At 44.4% G+C, this 16,263-nt stretch overlaps 1 protein-coding gene across 2 annotated transcripts in view; it reads right to left on the bottom strand.

The window, feature by feature from the left end:
- The window catches only part of CDH4 (cadherin 4), a 661,031-nt gene that overhangs the window by 13,496 nt on the left and 631,272 nt on the right, over positions 1 to 16,263 (bottom strand). For both annotated transcript variants that reach the window (XM_077831875.1, XM_077831874.1), the window contains 3 exons: positions 14,341 to 14,483; positions 4,275 to 4,508; positions 2,530 to 2,763 (listed from right to left, as the gene is read on the bottom strand). In XM_077831875.1, coding sequence (XP_077688001.1) covers positions 2,530 to 2,763; positions 4,275 to 4,508; positions 14,341 to 14,483 — 611 coding nt within the window. The remainder of the gene's footprint in view (positions 1 to 2,529; positions 2,764 to 4,274; positions 4,509 to 14,340; positions 14,484 to 16,263) is intronic.

Raw genomic sequence — 16,263 nt, forward strand, 5'->3', positions numbered from 1 at the left:
AACATTTCATCTGATGGGGCTTAAATCGGGCCTGCCTACACCAACACATCACGCAACTGCAAAAACCACACCTGCTTATTACAACGGACAATCACGCTGTGCCTGGACACGCACTGTGCCTGGACACACCACTGCCTGTCACTATGTGCAAATGCAGGGGTAGCTCCCCCAGGACTTGCAGCTTATGTTTATGTTGGAAGAGGTGGCCATAAAAAAGCATTAAAAATGTAGATGTAGGGACCAGATAACCCTTTGTACCCTGTATAGATAATAAGGCACAGATTTTCAGAGATGAGTGTGACAAATGTGCATCACATTTTATTCTACAACTACCCCACTTTCATGAGACTTTTCCCCATGCCCACATGGACAGTTAGCTGCGTAGCTGGGCATGTGCAGATGCAAATCCCCTGCTTTAATGCTCCACCTTGGCATTTGCATGTATAAATTATATATACAACTGTGTGCTCCCATCATTGAAACTCAAGCCCTAGAGGGTTGAGTGTATGGCCAATGGTATCCCACTCTCCTAATGTACCATAGCATATATATATTAGGCAGCATTCACAGCATCAGTTGCTCTGCCTGCTCTCCATTTAAACACATTGGGGGTAAATATTAAGCGTGATTTAGCACCAGAACTCCCATTAACTTTAATGGGAGTCCCACAGTTTCATCCTGCGTTTCCTGATGAATATTTACCTCATTGTACATTTCAGTGCTTCTTTTTATCCGTCCCTACTGTGCCAACTCCTGCTTGAAGTTATAATGATATCATTTTTATTTTTAAATGTGTATACATTCAGTTAATGTTAGTGCTCATGAAAGCCCAGGAATGACGGTGCTGCTAGAAACAGGGCATCTTTCCCTTAAACCACTGTGATACAGCCTCTCTCAACTCTTTCAGCAAGCCTGTGAATAGCAAATGCTTCTTGCTGACAGTATGAAACTGTGCTCAGATACTACAATGGTAAGGGCTGTTCGAGAACCTGAATTAGAAGAGAACACAATGACAGAACTCTATTTTTACCATTCCTAGAACCATCCATAAAAACTATAACTTTGCAAATGAATGAAGGTGGTTAGCTTGCATGAGAAGTAAATGATAGTAGACAGAAATCAAGATTTCTACAGGTATTTAGGTGTTGCTTCATTCAGCCTAACTGAGTTAGGTGCCTAAGTCTCATTTTCAAAATGATTTAGCCACTTAGGAGCCTCTCACTGAAAGACAGTGGGACTTCAGCTTTTGAAAATGAGATTTAGTCTCCTAAATTAGTTAGGTGTTGCAATACTGAATAGCACAACACCTAAATACCTGTAAAATTCTGGGCCAAGTAGTCTAATCCGACTCCCTCTCTCTGTCTCTTGCTCACACTGAATAGCTCTCTCATGTTCACCGTACATTTCTCTTTGCTGCCTGCATCTTTTGGGCAGGTGCTCTGCGGTCTCTCCAACTATTGGTGGCCTGCCTCTGCTGATGCTGGCAAGTAATGGGTGTTAGGTGTGCTCTGAGTGCACACCTGTAGGATTGGGTCTGGCTGACAAGACAGAGGTTCCCCTGCCTGGTTTGAGAATCTGACTTCAGAGCCCAGGGGCTTCATCTTGAACCAGGGCTCCGAGAGACTCATTAGCTGGGGAGTGGCATCAGCACTTCAGTGGCTTGTGAATGATGACTGGAGGAATGTTATGTACCTAGCGGTCTTAGTTGCCTCCAGGATTAGGTGACAGCAGCTTTGAAAATATAAGTGACACCTAAATGATGGACGTAGGCGCCTAAAGGGGCAGACAGAGACATAAGTATCATTAAGGATCTGGGTCAAAATGTTGTGTGTTAGTGATTCAGTCCATTCTGCTTACATTTTAGTGATGGTGGTTTGAATGCAAAAGAATGAATCACCAGCAATCTGGTCTGCACCTTCCACCCTTTGTATGAAGCTGGTATGCATCTTGAAAGATTAGCATATAAGAGTGAGACTAGGGAGGAGGCGGGCAGGAAGGGAAGTGGAACACTAACGCTTGTGCATCACTCCTAGGTGTACCTCTTTTGCCAACAGCATTTCCAGAAACAATGTCACATAAGGGTCACCTGGCAGAAGGATGGACACAGAGGTGTTTTGAGTGGGCTGCTCGGCACCAAATATTTTCTGTTTTGCTCAGGTACCAATTCTCTATAATACATAAATAAATAATAAAGGAGTCCAAAGTACAGCATCACGTGGACCATGATTCACTGTAAATATTTTGCACAAGAGTTTGCTTCCAACCTGTTGCTTCTCATATTGTTTGATGATGCAGCTGCTAACTTAAAAGGAGACTATGCCACCTTAAATGACAGTCCTGGCTTTATGGCCCATTTTCTTGGCCACAGCTGAATTGTTACAGTGCAGTTAATCAGTCAAATCTCTAGGAGAGAATGGAATTTGGTTGCTCTGTGATCTACCGGGGGGATCTGCTCATAAACCTTCCATTTCAATCAGAATGATTCTGGCTTAAGATTTCTGCACACGTGTTACCTGCTGCAACACTTACTTAGTAAAATAATGATGCATATCAAGATCGCTATGATGGCACCTGTTCCCAGTCCAGCGGCAGCGACGGCCCCGATGGTAGTGCAGTCTCCATTCTCGTCACATGGACACACCTTCACTTTAATGATGGAAGTGTTGTACAAGGGAGGGTTCCCTGAATCCGTCACAACAATTGGGACGTCATACACGCCAGCCTCCAGATACATTATTCTCAAACTGAGCTGGGCATAGTCACCTGGGGGTAACAGAAACAGACAGACTGACGGCAGCTCTGACAGAGGTGCTAAAAACGGTATTAATATATTGGAAACTCCACTCTCAGATTAGCTCAGTGAAAAAAAGTCTAACCAGGCTACAACACCCTACTCCACATCTGAACCACTTGAGCACCAGACTGTTTTCCTGAAGTCTTGTTGAATGGTCAGCCTGCCAAGACTAACAGGGTGAACAAGATGCGTCACGCATGCTTCATTTCAAAATAATGCCAGTTCCCTATACTATTAATCCAGCTTGATGTCATTAGAAAACCAGTGGTCAGTTGCTTGAATTTAAAAACTGATGGCAAGGAACTAGTGAAGCACGTATGATAATGTTGAAAATTGGCTGGCCAGATTTGGGATATCAGTGGTAAAATGCCTTTGCACCTCCCCAGTTCTGGGCTGTAACAGGGTCACTATGCTGGGGTTCTGCTCATATATTCTCCTGCCCCAATATTTTTGCACAGCCCTATCCAGTCATTTTATTTCTTCCTGCCTTTCCTTCCTATTGCTACACATGTAATGACTGTGAGAGCTGCTGGATTGGCAGGTTAGGAGACTGAAATGATGTCTACGCTATGGAGACTACACCAGCATAGGTATGGTGCCGTAGCTATGCCGGCATAACCCATAGTGTAGACACAACCTACACCCATGGAAGGGGTTTTTCTGTCACTGTGCAACAGCACATCCCCAAGCAACAGTGGTTGCATAGACAGAGGCATTCTTCTGTTGACACAGCTGTGTCTACACTGGGGGTTAGGCCAGCAGAGCTATGGCACTGGAGGTGTGTGTGTTTTCTCACACCCTGACCAACTATGTCGCCCTAACTTTTAAGTGTAGGCCAAGTCTGAATCCCTCTTTTCAGCCACTGAACAAGCAGCTTTCTCATGCCACCCTGGCAGAGTGTCTCAAACCTGGCCTGAAGGGATCAGCTTTTAAGACAAGAGGGTAGTTCGGTTTCCACGACACGTCCATTCCTTTCCTTCAACGCTGAAACTGCCAGTAAGTGGGCCAATTAGAGCCAACTGAGGTTGCATGCCACTATTTAAAAATCCTGCACATACTGGTAATCTTCACACTTACCTAGCCCGCCTGGTTCCATGGTAAATTAAAAGGCTGCCTTTAAGCAATTATGGTCAGAGAAATGAACATTGATCGTGATTGTGGCTCATGACAATTACACTGGAACATAAGGAAGACTGATAATAGCTTTTTTTCCCCTTGGCCATCACGGATGATTTATACCCAGTTCAGTCCTGATAACTGTTCATAATTATGAACTGCATTAAAAAAGCCAAGTGCCAAAGCTCTTAGAATTATGCTACAGGTCTGATACAAATCATTTCTGATTAGCTATCTTGTCTATAATGCTCGACATAATGTGCTTAAAAAAATCAGACAAAGAAGCAGGGAAGTTTGCAACTGTACGCGGTCCTCATTAGTGCACAGGATTCCAAGTGTCCTCAGGATTGCCCGCCCCATTTACCATTTAGCCTTGTTATGGTCCAGTTCTTCCTGACTGCAGATGGCACACTTGGCAGCTCAAAGACAAAGGGTCCAACATTTGGATCGATGTCAGCATCTGCGGCTGTTATGTTGATGACATTCAGGTTTGGCTTTTCACAGATCTGCGCCTCCTTTGGCAGAAGCTCAGGAGCGTTATCATTGATGTCAATTAGATAGATCTGCAGAGAGCCAGTGCCAGTTGCTGGGGGGACACCTGAACGGGAGAGGCAGATTCAAACGAGTAACGACAAATACAGCACACGAAGTGGCATGCACAACAACGCTAACCCCCACGCCCTTGGAAAACCCTACAGCTCCACGTACTAAAGCGTGGAGGAGGCCTGAAGGATTTTTTTGTTGTTTCCCCCTTAGATTCCTAGTGATTTCCTTGTCCCTGTGTGAAATCTTACAAGATGTATCATTAAAACCTTCCAAGTTCTCATGAAAAATGCTGTTTTGTTCCATTGAGTAAAACGGAGCTGTTCCATGATTTTACACTAGACCCCATGTTACACAACTCCCATGTTAACTGTGTAGTTACAGTGTGTCCCCATCATACTGGGCAGGCAAGTCATTCGGTAAGAGGGAGGAAGAGTTAACAAGAAGGCAGGAGTCCCTAAGGCAAGATATTTGGTATTAACATTATAGCTATTCGTAGTGATTTGTTGGTAGGGGAACAGAGACATTCAGAATTGGGCAAGCCAAAACTCAGGGTCCAGGTCTCATTTTCTCCAAAGCCCCGAAGTTTGGGAGACAGTCAAATAAATGGTTCCAGGTTCGGCTCAGTTCTCTAGAGAAGGGCTGAATCTGCAATGGTTTCATTCTGCATAACCTGGTTGGTTAGATTTCAGTTTTGCTAAACCATACCCAGGATCTGGGTCTCATTTTATTCAACCCCCAAACCGGTAGGAGGGTGGGGTTGAATAATTTTTACTAATTTCTGTCTGGGAGGAAAGAAGGGGAGGGCTGAAGCAAGATGGGGACGGGGCGGGGATAAGAAAGAAGAAACAGATGTGGGGTCAAAGATGAAAAGAAGTGTAATTCACTGGTCAGGATGTGCTACGTGTCCCCCTCTCTGTCCAATCCACAGATGATATGGTTTTATTATGGCTTTTAGGCAGTCTCTCTGATTGCCAGATGCTGGGACTGGACAACAGGGGATGGATCACTTGATAATTGCCATGTTCTGTTCACTCCCTTTGAAGCATCTGGCACTGGTGGGAGACAGGATACTGGGCTACTGGTCTGACCCAATATGGCCATTCTTATGTTTTTAGTTCAAGCTGGAGAGACACCTGTGTTTAGGTCTGAAGTCCTTGGTTCAATCCCCCGTGTGTTGGTCCAGATGGTCTCTGTCACAAAAACACATTATGATTCTACCCAAACCATGCAAAAATAGATAGTCCCACTAAATATATCCTCCTCCTTTTCAATTCTAAACCTTGTTCCAAGTAACAGGGGTGCTGTGCATTTTCCTGACACAAAGGTCTCAGTCCTGCAATCCTTACTCAGATGAGTAGTCCCATTGACTTCAGTTGAACTGTTTGCCTGAGTAAGGCTAAGTCATGTAAAGTTATCTGGATCAGGCTCTTAGTTTTTGTTTTACTTTTTAAGATTAAAAGCTTAATCTTAATCACCATGTCCTGTGAAATCCTCTGCAAAGGTCTGGTTCTTCTGCTTTCCTAGCCCTGCATGCTTCAATAACCGTCCCTCTAACAAGAAAAACAGCTAGTTTTCTTTTAAATGGTTCAGTGTTTTTCATTTCCCCCCACCCCTGAACTGCAGGCGGTTTTGTTCCAGGCCTCTACACTACTTATTTCCTCAAAGAGCTCTGCCTCAGTAATTTTTTTTAAGCTTATATTTTCAATTCATGGTCCCTTCTTCCTAGTGCTGGCATGAAACAAACTAAAAAAACACCACTTTCCCCATCATTCCACGATGCTTTCTGTTTGTTTAGGACTTCTCTATCAAACAAGTATAGCCGCTCAAAAAATCAGCTCAAATAAGCTGCTCAAAATGGAAAATGAGCTGACTTCTCTATCAAACAAGTTTAGGACTTCTTCTATCAAACAAAGACGTGCTCCTTGCTTGTTTTTGCTGACTGTGGGGTCTCAAAGACCCTGGTGGAGCCCTGAAAATCCCTCTCCCATGATTCCTTCATTCTTCCTCCCAACCTTTTATCACAGACACCATCCTTTTGCCCATGGAGCTCTGCATAGGCCTCCCTTTAGAACAAACATCCTTAATCAGCCCTGGAGTTTGCTGCAGAGAGATGCAAAGCCCATGGGGCTACAAAGGTTGTACATGCAACAGAGTTGTTGTTAGTATCTTCTGTGGAAAAGCACAGGTGATTTTTCCTGTTTACATGATGCCCAGAATTTAGGACTGACTACAGACTTTACATGGGCTTCTGCATCTTTAGGTTCACGTTTTTAAAGGGTCTTTAAAATAAGCTTCCAATACTAGGAGGCAGTAATACAGACGTGACTGAAATAATCTGCATTTGCACATGCAAAACAGATACTTGAAAGTGCATGAACAAATGCTGATTTATGTATGCAAGTGGGTGTCTCTGTGCCCATTTACTCATTTAGCAGGTTCTTGATGTCCCTGAAGTGCATTCAGGAGCAACACCAGGAGAGATTAAAACAATCATAACAATGATTTAAAACAATTTATAGAAATTCCCTTTACCAAAAAACAGATATTTTCAAATTGTTTCAGCTACTCTATGGGAAAGGGATCATGGGGCTGAATCCTCAGCTGGTATAAATCAAAACAGCTCATTTGACTTCAGTGGAGAATCTGGCTGCCAGGCTTGATCTGAGAGTTAAAATAGAAATGAAGCTGGTATGGAAAAGATTTGGTACTTCTAAACACAAGAGTAGAGGTGACAACTCTATGTCTAGCCACAGTGCGAATGACCACTGTCTTTTCCTTTTTCATAGTAATGGGTGCTCTGAAAGGCCTGCTCTAGTTAACAGCATCAAGGCATTGGAAAGCCTGCTTGACACAGGAAGCAGCTTCTGCAGTGAATCAAAAATGTGATGCTTCCCCATTATCATTCCATTGAACCTTTGGAGGGATTTTCTAAAGCACCCATAGATCTGCTGCCTGGTGGGTCTTCTCCATTCAAGAGAGGGCAAATGCCTTTAAAGTGCCCTCCTATGTACAAGGACGTTTCCTTGGGGCCTGTAACACTGAGCTGACCAATACTGGCGAAAACAAATTAAACTGAATTTATGTGACCTGGTGCTGGGGAACCATCCACCCCCTCTTTATCACAGTGTAATGGCAGACAACCCAAGAGGACCCCCCCCACAGAAGCACATGAAACTAGATGGAGCAGAGGGGAGGCTGAAAAGGGAAGCAACTTGAAATAAAAACATTAAACTGATTATAATTTTTTTAAACAGAAGCTGCACTTTTTGCTCCTGTGTGAACAGCTCCTTATTGTAGTTCAGGGAGCAATCATGTCCAACGAGTGGAACAGCTTACTAGTCACATTCAGAAAATATCCAAAAGGGTTTAACAAAACAGAATGTTGTTTCTTCCTTCAAGGAAGGAAAAAAACCCACAAACCTGCTTTGATAAGTATGTGATGACACAGCACATGGAACTTAGGACGAAATCTGAAAGGAGTCCGTTAACCTAGACAAAACTTTAGCCATTACCCTAAGCACTCAAAACAGCATTTTAAATAACGGGGTGTTCTTTGTGAATTTTGATGGCTGCAGTAGAACAGCAACAGATTAATTTTTCAAAATAAAGGAATTCATCCAGATTTCAGCTCTCGGAGCTGCTGAATAATGGCTCAAGAGAAGGTGCTGCTGTATGGGCAGCTTTTCTTTATCAGTATTACAGACAGCAAATGAGAGAGCCCCTAATCATGTTCCACCAGTGTCCAACCTGAATTGCTGGGCAGGTGGTGGGAACCCTGGTGGGGGCAGCAGGGAAGAATCATGTTCCTTCCTATAGTGAGGAAGGGTGGTCTTGTGGTTCAGGCACAAGCATGGGACTCAGGAGATCTGGCTTCAATTTCTATCTCTGCCATGGATTTTCTGTGTAACCCTTGGCAAATCCCTTAATCTCTCTGTGGCTAATGATCCTTCCTTTGTCTGTCTCGTCTACTTAGATTTGGGGCATGGACGTTTACAGTGTGAATGTACAGCAGACCTAGCACAATGAGGCCCTGATCTCAGTTGGGCGTTAATATAAATAAATAATAGCCACCACTTTAGCCTCAAGCGTCTGTGGAGCACAAAGGTCACCTCGTGCTCCCTGCTTGCCTGTATGCTAGTCTACGGGGAACCCTCCATGGATCTAGACTCTGTAGTAGGCAGGGGGTGAACGTTAACTGTGGGCTCGCAAAATGCTGCCCCGCTGAGGAACTCTGGTGGTTCTCTTGCAACCGCAGGAGGGAGGCAGGATTTGCTCATTAGTGCATTGATTACCAATGTCAAAGCAGCTCTGCTTGCTCCCCTTGCTATGCCCCAAACTGGTGTTACCTGGGGGAGAGCTTGAGAATCAATAAGTGGGGGGGTTTCTACAGGACAGTGAGCCTCGCTGTATGAAAGCACTTATGTTTTATCTAGTGGCTTTCAGCCTGAAGGATCCCAACAGGCATTGCAAACCTAAGCTGACATGCAGACCATGTCCCTGATTCAGCATAGCACATAAGCAGTCCCATTTACTTACTCACGTGCTTAAAGTTAAGTACATGCTTAAGTGCTTTGCTAGACTGAGGCCAATGTGTGTGTGTCAGCTTAAGTTGGGACCTAGGCTAAAAAGGGTGAACATTTGCTCCTTTTCCCTCTCTTCCAGGGAGTATTGTGAGGCACTGGCTGGCTGCTTCCTACGCTGTCAGCTTCAGAAGGGGCTGTCATGTCAGGCTATGGGCTCCCGTTCTGCGGGGAACAGGGTGAATCATGCAAGGGGTTCTAGGATTTGTAGTGCAGCTGGAGTGAAGCAGAGGCTGCAGCAGGGAGCAGAGAGCGCTGCTGCTATGCGTATGTTAGAGGTGGGGAAGCTATTACTGGATCCCACAACACCCCATGCGATTAGAGAATTGGCAGCCATACCTGGCATTCCCCTCAAAGGTACCACTTAGAGGGAACAGTAGCTTGATCCCCTTCCCAAGACCTCAGGGAGATGAGGAGGGGACTGGAAGCCTGAAGAACTCCCTCCCGGTCAACTTTTAAAGGGGGGGGCAGGAAAGGCAAAATCATTTTGGCTCAGCAGGCCCAGCCAATCTGCTGATGGGGGTCGGAGAGATATCAGAGCCACAAATTCTAACCTGGTATTGGGTATTTTAAAGCATGGGATGGGTGCCCAGGCACAGATTCACAAAAGTACTTATTTATACCTGCCTCTGGAAATTTCCACTACATGCATCTGACGAAGTGGGTATTCACCCACGAAAGCTCATGCTCCAATACGTCTGTTAGTCTATAAGGTGCCACAGGATTCTTTGCCGCTTTTACAGATCCAGACTAACACAGCTACCCTCTGATACAAAAGTACTTAGGCACCTAAATCCCAGACTTAGGTGCCTACATCCCAGTTTTAAGTTCTACCTAAGTTTTTGCAGTAAAAAGTTCCCTAGGCACCTCTGTTTCTGACTCCGCTAGGCATCCCGGCACCTATCTCCCTACCTAAGCCCAAAGCAATTCACAAATCAAAGGAAGATAGGCATATATCACCTAACTCATGTGCAGGGCCCAATCTGATAGGCATGGTCAGAGGCCACATGCTAGATCTGGCCAGGCAAGTTCACACAAAACTGCCAGAGGTAGAGGTTCCCTCATAACTTTTAGCCCAGGGTATGCACCTGGAAGGTTGGTGACCCCTAGTTCAAGTCTCCCCTCCAGCTGGTGAAGAGAAGGGGTTTGAACAGAGATCTGCCATCTTTCAGAGGAGCACCATAGCCATAGGGCTATGGGATATTCTAAGGTGGGGCCCCATCCATCTTTCCTGTTCGACACTTAACAACTCAATGAAGCAGAGGGACTGGTTCTGGGGTCTCCCACATCCTGGGTGAGTTGCTCTAACCACCAGGCTACAGAGTCCTGCTCATGCTTGTGCTATCTCTCTTTCCTGCACCCAAATAACTAAGTGGTTACCCACAGTGGAGCAGGTTACAGAACCATCTGTGGCAGAGAGAGAGAAATGCCTGTAGCCTGGTGATTAGGGCAATCAACCAGGATGTGGGAGACCCAGGAGAGTACCCTAACCATTGGGCTAAAAGTTATAAAGGAGCTCCTCCTTCCCTTTCCCCACTCCCAACCCTCTGGCTTCTTGAAAAAAGAAGCCTAACTCCAAAGAGGGTTCACAGTTGAGCATGGCTAGCAGAAGGGTAATACTGGGTCAGACCAAAGGTCCATCTAGCCCAGTATCCTGTCTTCTGACTGCGGACAATGCCAGGGGTCCCAGAGGGAATGAACAGAACAGGTAATCAAGAGATCCATCCCCTGTCACCCTTTCCCAGCTTCTGGCAAACAAAGGCTACGGACACCATCCCTGCCCATCTTGGCTAATAGCCACTGATGAACCTATCCTCCATGAACTTATCTAGTTCTTTTTTGAACCCTGTTAATAGTCTTGGCCTTCACAACATCCTCTGGCAAGGAATTCCACAGGTTGACTGTGCATTGTGTGAAAAAATACTTCCTTTTGTTTGTTTTACATCTGCTGCCTATTAATTTCATTTGGTGACCCCTAGTTCTTGTGTTATGAGGAGTAAATAACACTTCCTTATTTACTTTCTCCACACCAATCATGATTTTATAGACCTCTATTATATCCCCCCTTAGTTGTCTCTTTTACAAGCTAAAAAGTCCCAGTCTTATTAAACTCTCCTCATATGGCAGCCATTCCATACCCCTAATCATTTTTGTTACCCTTTTCTGAACCTTTTCCAATTCCAGTATATCTTTTTTGAGATGCGCGACCACACCTGCACGCAATATTCAAGATGTGGGCGTACCATCAATTTATATAGAGGCAATATGATATTTTCTGTCTTATTAGCTATCCCTTTCTTAATGATGGCCAACATTCTGCTTGCTTTTTTGATTGCTGCTGAATTCTGCATGGATGTTTTCAAATAAATATCCACAATGACTCCAAGATCTCTTTCTTGAGTGGTAACAGCTAATTTAGACCCCATCATTTTATATGTATAGTTGGGATTATGTTTTCCAATGTGCATTACTTTGCATTTATCAACATTGAATTTCATCTGCCATTTTGTTGTCACCCAGTGACTTTTGTTGTCACCCAGTTTTGTGAGATCCTTTTGTAGTTCTTCATAGTCTGCTTGGGACTTAACTGTCTTGAGTAGTTTTGTATCATCTGCAAATTTTGCCACCTCACTGTTTACCCCTTCTTCTAGATAATTTATGAATATGTTGAATAGGACTGGTCCCAGTATAGACCACTGGGGGACACCATTTACCTCTCTCCATTCTGAAAACTGACCATTTATTCCTACCCTTTGTTTCATATCTTTTAACCAGTCCACAATCCATGAGAGGACCTTTCCTCTTATCCCATGATAGCTTACTTTTCTTACAAGCCTTTTGTGAGGGACCTTGTCAAAGGCTTTCTGAAAATCTAAGTACACTATATTTACTGGATCCCTTTTGTCCATATGCTTGTTGACCCCTCAAAGAATTCTAGTAGATTGGTGAGGCATGATTTGCCTTTACCAAAACCATGTTGACTTTTCCCCAACAAATTATGTTCATCTATATGTCTGACTGTAGTTTCAACCAGTTTGCCCAGTACTGAAGTCAGGCTTACTGGCCTGTAATTGCCGGGATCACCTCTGGAGCCCTTTTTAAAAACTGGTGTCACATTAGCCATCCTCCAGTCATTTGGTACAGAAGCTGATTTAATGATGTGTAACAAACTACAATTAGTAGTTCTGCAATTTCACATTTGAGTTCCTTCAGAACTCTTGGGTGAAAAGCATCTGGTCCTGGTGACTTATGATTATTTAGTTTATCAGTTTGCTCCAAAACCTCCCCTAATGACACATCAATCTGGGACAGTACCTCAGATTTGTCACCTAAAAAGAATGGCTCTGGTTTGAGAATCTCCCTCACATCCTCAGCTGTGAAGACCGATGCAAAGAATTCATTTAGTTTCTCCACAATGGCCTTATCGTCCTTGAGTGCTCCTTTAGCATCTCTATCATCCAGTGGCCCCACTGGTTGTTTAGCAGGCTTCCTGCTTCTGATATACTTAAATTTTCCACTTTTTTAACACTTTTTGTCTCTCACTGCTTCTTTTCTTTGTTGTTTAGCTACGGTGGCACTTTTTTGGTTCTCTTACTATGTTTTTTAATGTGGGGTATACATTTAAGTTGAGCCTCTATTATGGTGTGTTTAAAAAGTTTCCATGCAGCTTGCAGAGATTTTACTTTTCGCACTGTACCTTTTAATTTCTGTTAAACTAACTTCCTTCGTGCTCTTAGGCTCCTAACTCATAGAATCATAGAATAACAGAGTTGGAAGGGACCTCTGGAGGCCATCTAGTCCAACCCCCTGCCCAGAGCAGGACCAATCCCAACTAAATCATCCCAGCCAGGGCTTTGTCAAGCCTGACCTTAAAAACTTCTAAGGAAGGGGATTCCACCACCTCCCTAGGTAACGCATTCCAGTGTTTCACCAGCCTCCTAGTGAAAAAGTTTTTCCTAATATCCAACCTAAATCTCCCGCACTGGAGATTTGGGAGATGGGTGGGCTTAGCACACCTCCCCTGGTCAGCATCACCCATTGTCTATCTTAGGCGGCTCCCGGCCTAGTGTGCTGGCTTCTGTGAATCACAGTCTAAGGCACCCATCTCACCCCCTTCATTTACAGGGTGCTTGGGTGCCCGAATCAGGCTTTGTGAATCACAGTGTGTTCCTGTGGTTTTCCAGGTGCCTAAAAGTGAGGCTCATCCTTGCAACATCTCCACACTTTTGTGAATCTAGCCCCCAGACACTGGAATGGGCATCCATAGAGGCTGCTCCAAATCTAAAGGAATAATAAATTAAATAATAATGTGGCAGTGGCTGGGTGTAGTTCCAAACATAGCCACCTTCGCTTATCTCTGGCCTCTCCTTGGAACTAGGAGAAATGTAGATCAGCAGAATTTAATCGCTTGAGTTTGCATTGGGTCTGGACACTGGGGTTGACACCACTAACTTCATTAAAAGTGCTGTGCTATCTTTAATGACCACAAGTGTTCAGGACCTCAGCCTGACATCTCGAGAAGATGACTAAAGGTGTTAACTGTCCACGTCATTTTGAATGGTCTCTTGCAACATGTGCTAACTCCTTAGCTGTTCCACATTGTATTTAGCTGTGAGTCACGCTCTGAGTACCTTTCCCAGACCTGAAGAAGGTCTGTGTAAGCTTGAAAGCTCGTCTCTTGCATTAACAGAAGTTGGTCCAATAAAAGATATTACCTCCCCCACCTTATCTCTCTAATCTCAGGAAGAAGCATTGTACTAGTCACAGCTATCCAGATACACTAAAGCACACTAGTACCTAGCTACTGTGGTGATGGCTGGGCACTTTAGAAATGTAGATAGAGATCAGATTAGACGAGACAGACAGTTTTAAGAAAGTTATAGCATCTTTACATTAAAACAGGTCCGTTTCTTTTTAATACCATCCCCTCTGTCCCTTCAAATTGTTTCTGATTTCCTGATGGAACATTTCTCAGCTGCGGGTTTTGTATGATAATGAAGATCGGTGTGTTTTGCAACACCTGGAGCTCATACCCCTTTGGTATTTCCTTAGATATAGGCTACACTGCTACACAGAACTTCCCAAATCAATTTTCCATTTGCCCTGACTTTCCCTTAATAACACTCTCTGAATGCAGTGCACATTTAATTTACTCCAGCAATTTCCTGTCCCACTTTCGCATTTTTAACCATAAAACCTGGGAAAAAGATAACTTATACTGACAACTCTGTCAGGGCATCATTCCTGTTAATGCATCACATTAGAGTATTATTGAAGCATGAACAATGGGAAGCTTGGGCCTACCGTTGTCAGCCGCCAAGAATGTGGCCTCATAGACATTATTCTTAATGTAGACTGACTCTCGATCAAGGACAGCAGCAGTAGTGATCTGACCGTTTGTGGCATTAATGTTCAGCCAGTTTGCCGGATCTGACAGCTTGGAGTATCTACAGAGAAAGGAAATAAATACATGGCAGTCTTTTCAGTGACATGTCCTTAATACAGCTTGAAATAAGGTTTTTTTGGACTCCTGACCCCTGTTTTGAAGGAGCTTTTGGATAACTGGTTTTGTTGACAAACAAAACACTAATTGAGTGTCTATTGCTGGTCATTTTTTTGACCTCTGCAATTATTCAATTTTTCCATTTCCTACCCGTTAAAGGTTCTGCCTTCTGCTAAGTGCCACTTATGCTCCAGCTTCCTGCTACAGGCAACAAGCCTATTCTACAGCAAGTTGCTAATAAAGATAAAAGGGCCCTTGTTAGAGTACGAAATGGTCCCTACATTCATTTGCTTGTTCCTCAAGAGCTCAGACTAAAGGAGAGATTATTTCCCCATTTCCTGCTCCAGCCCTCCTACAATATAGATTGCTCCGAAATACTGGATATACCTCCCTGTCCACCCCACACACCATAAGGAATTAGTGCTGGAAGGACCACATCTACAAGGTGGGACTCCTAAGACTGACATCATTCTGGCCAATCAACATATTTTACATTAGAACCAGACGCAATTACCTCAGTGGTGTATGATGGGAACTCACGGCTGTATTTGCCAATAGGCCCATGAGGCCAGGCTGAAGCAATTTTAGGTGTGCCATTTTGGAGTGGCTGCGGGGAGGGGTGTATGCATGTGTGCATGTGTGTTGGGAAGTTGGGGAAGAACCTCAGACAGGGAGATGGACGGTCAGGTGGACTCTGAAGAGTGTCTAGCCAGTATGTGAGACATGGTTAGCTGGTGCAGCTGTGCACTGGCTGTGGAGAGTAGAGCAGCAGTGTAATGGCCGGCAGGGAATTTGGGATGACAGCTACTGCAGAGCCGGCTCTGTGAGAAGAAAGAGTTGCAATGGAAGTGCTGAAATTCCGTGACCTTAGTAGCATGCAGGACAAGCTTTTAGAGCCTATGGAAGCTCATAGGGTCAATACAGTCCTGAGAACAAAGAGTAATATAGAAGGGAGTGTATTTTGGTAGTTAGTGCACAAGACTGGAAAAGGGAAAATCTATTCCTGGCTCTGGCTCTGAGACACTGCATCTCCTTCGGCAAGTCACATCATTTCTCTGTGCCTCAGTTTGCCCTACGTATCTCAGGGATATTATGAGGCTTACTTAATTGCCTGCCAGTAGAACGGCAAATGATTGGTCATAAGATATCTATCTAAACAATGCAGTCGTACTAGATCTGAGAAGAGCATTAAAACAAATTCATTCTTTCTCACTAGGACAGTGCTGGAAAATTCACGGCAAACCCAGGAGCCATGCAGGGGTCCTGACAGCATCGCAGTCTTGAAATTCAGACCAGGTGGTTCAGCACAGTTTCACCCGAGGCACATTTTCTGGTAATCCCCAGGGTGCTCTGTTAGGACCAGAGGCAGGGCATTCTCGGCTGGAGGGCCCCCAACTGTGGAATTTATTACCCTATGGGGGCTGGAACAATTTCTACAGTTGGGGGCGCTGAGCGCCGTTGAACCCAACTGTAAACGCTGTGTATGATGGAGACCACTTCAAGCCAGAGGGTTCTGCAGCACACTCCACACCTGTAGTCCCAGCACCGACGTACTCCCCTTGCCAATTTACCACAGCTCAAGGTTGTTAGCATTCTACCTGGTTGGTTCTATAGAGCTTGGCACATTCCAGTCAAACCTTTTCCAAATGGCTCTAAACAGAGGCACTCTCTTTAATTTTTTTTTAAATTCTCTCTTTATTGCTCATGATTTCTACGGGGCTTAC

Source organism: Eretmochelys imbricata, chromosome 13 (assembly GCF_965152235.1).
Source record: "Eretmochelys imbricata isolate rEreImb1 chromosome 13, rEreImb1.hap1, whole genome shotgun sequence".
NCBI classification, from domain to species: domain Eukaryota; kingdom Metazoa; phylum Chordata; order Testudines; family Cheloniidae; genus Eretmochelys; species Eretmochelys imbricata.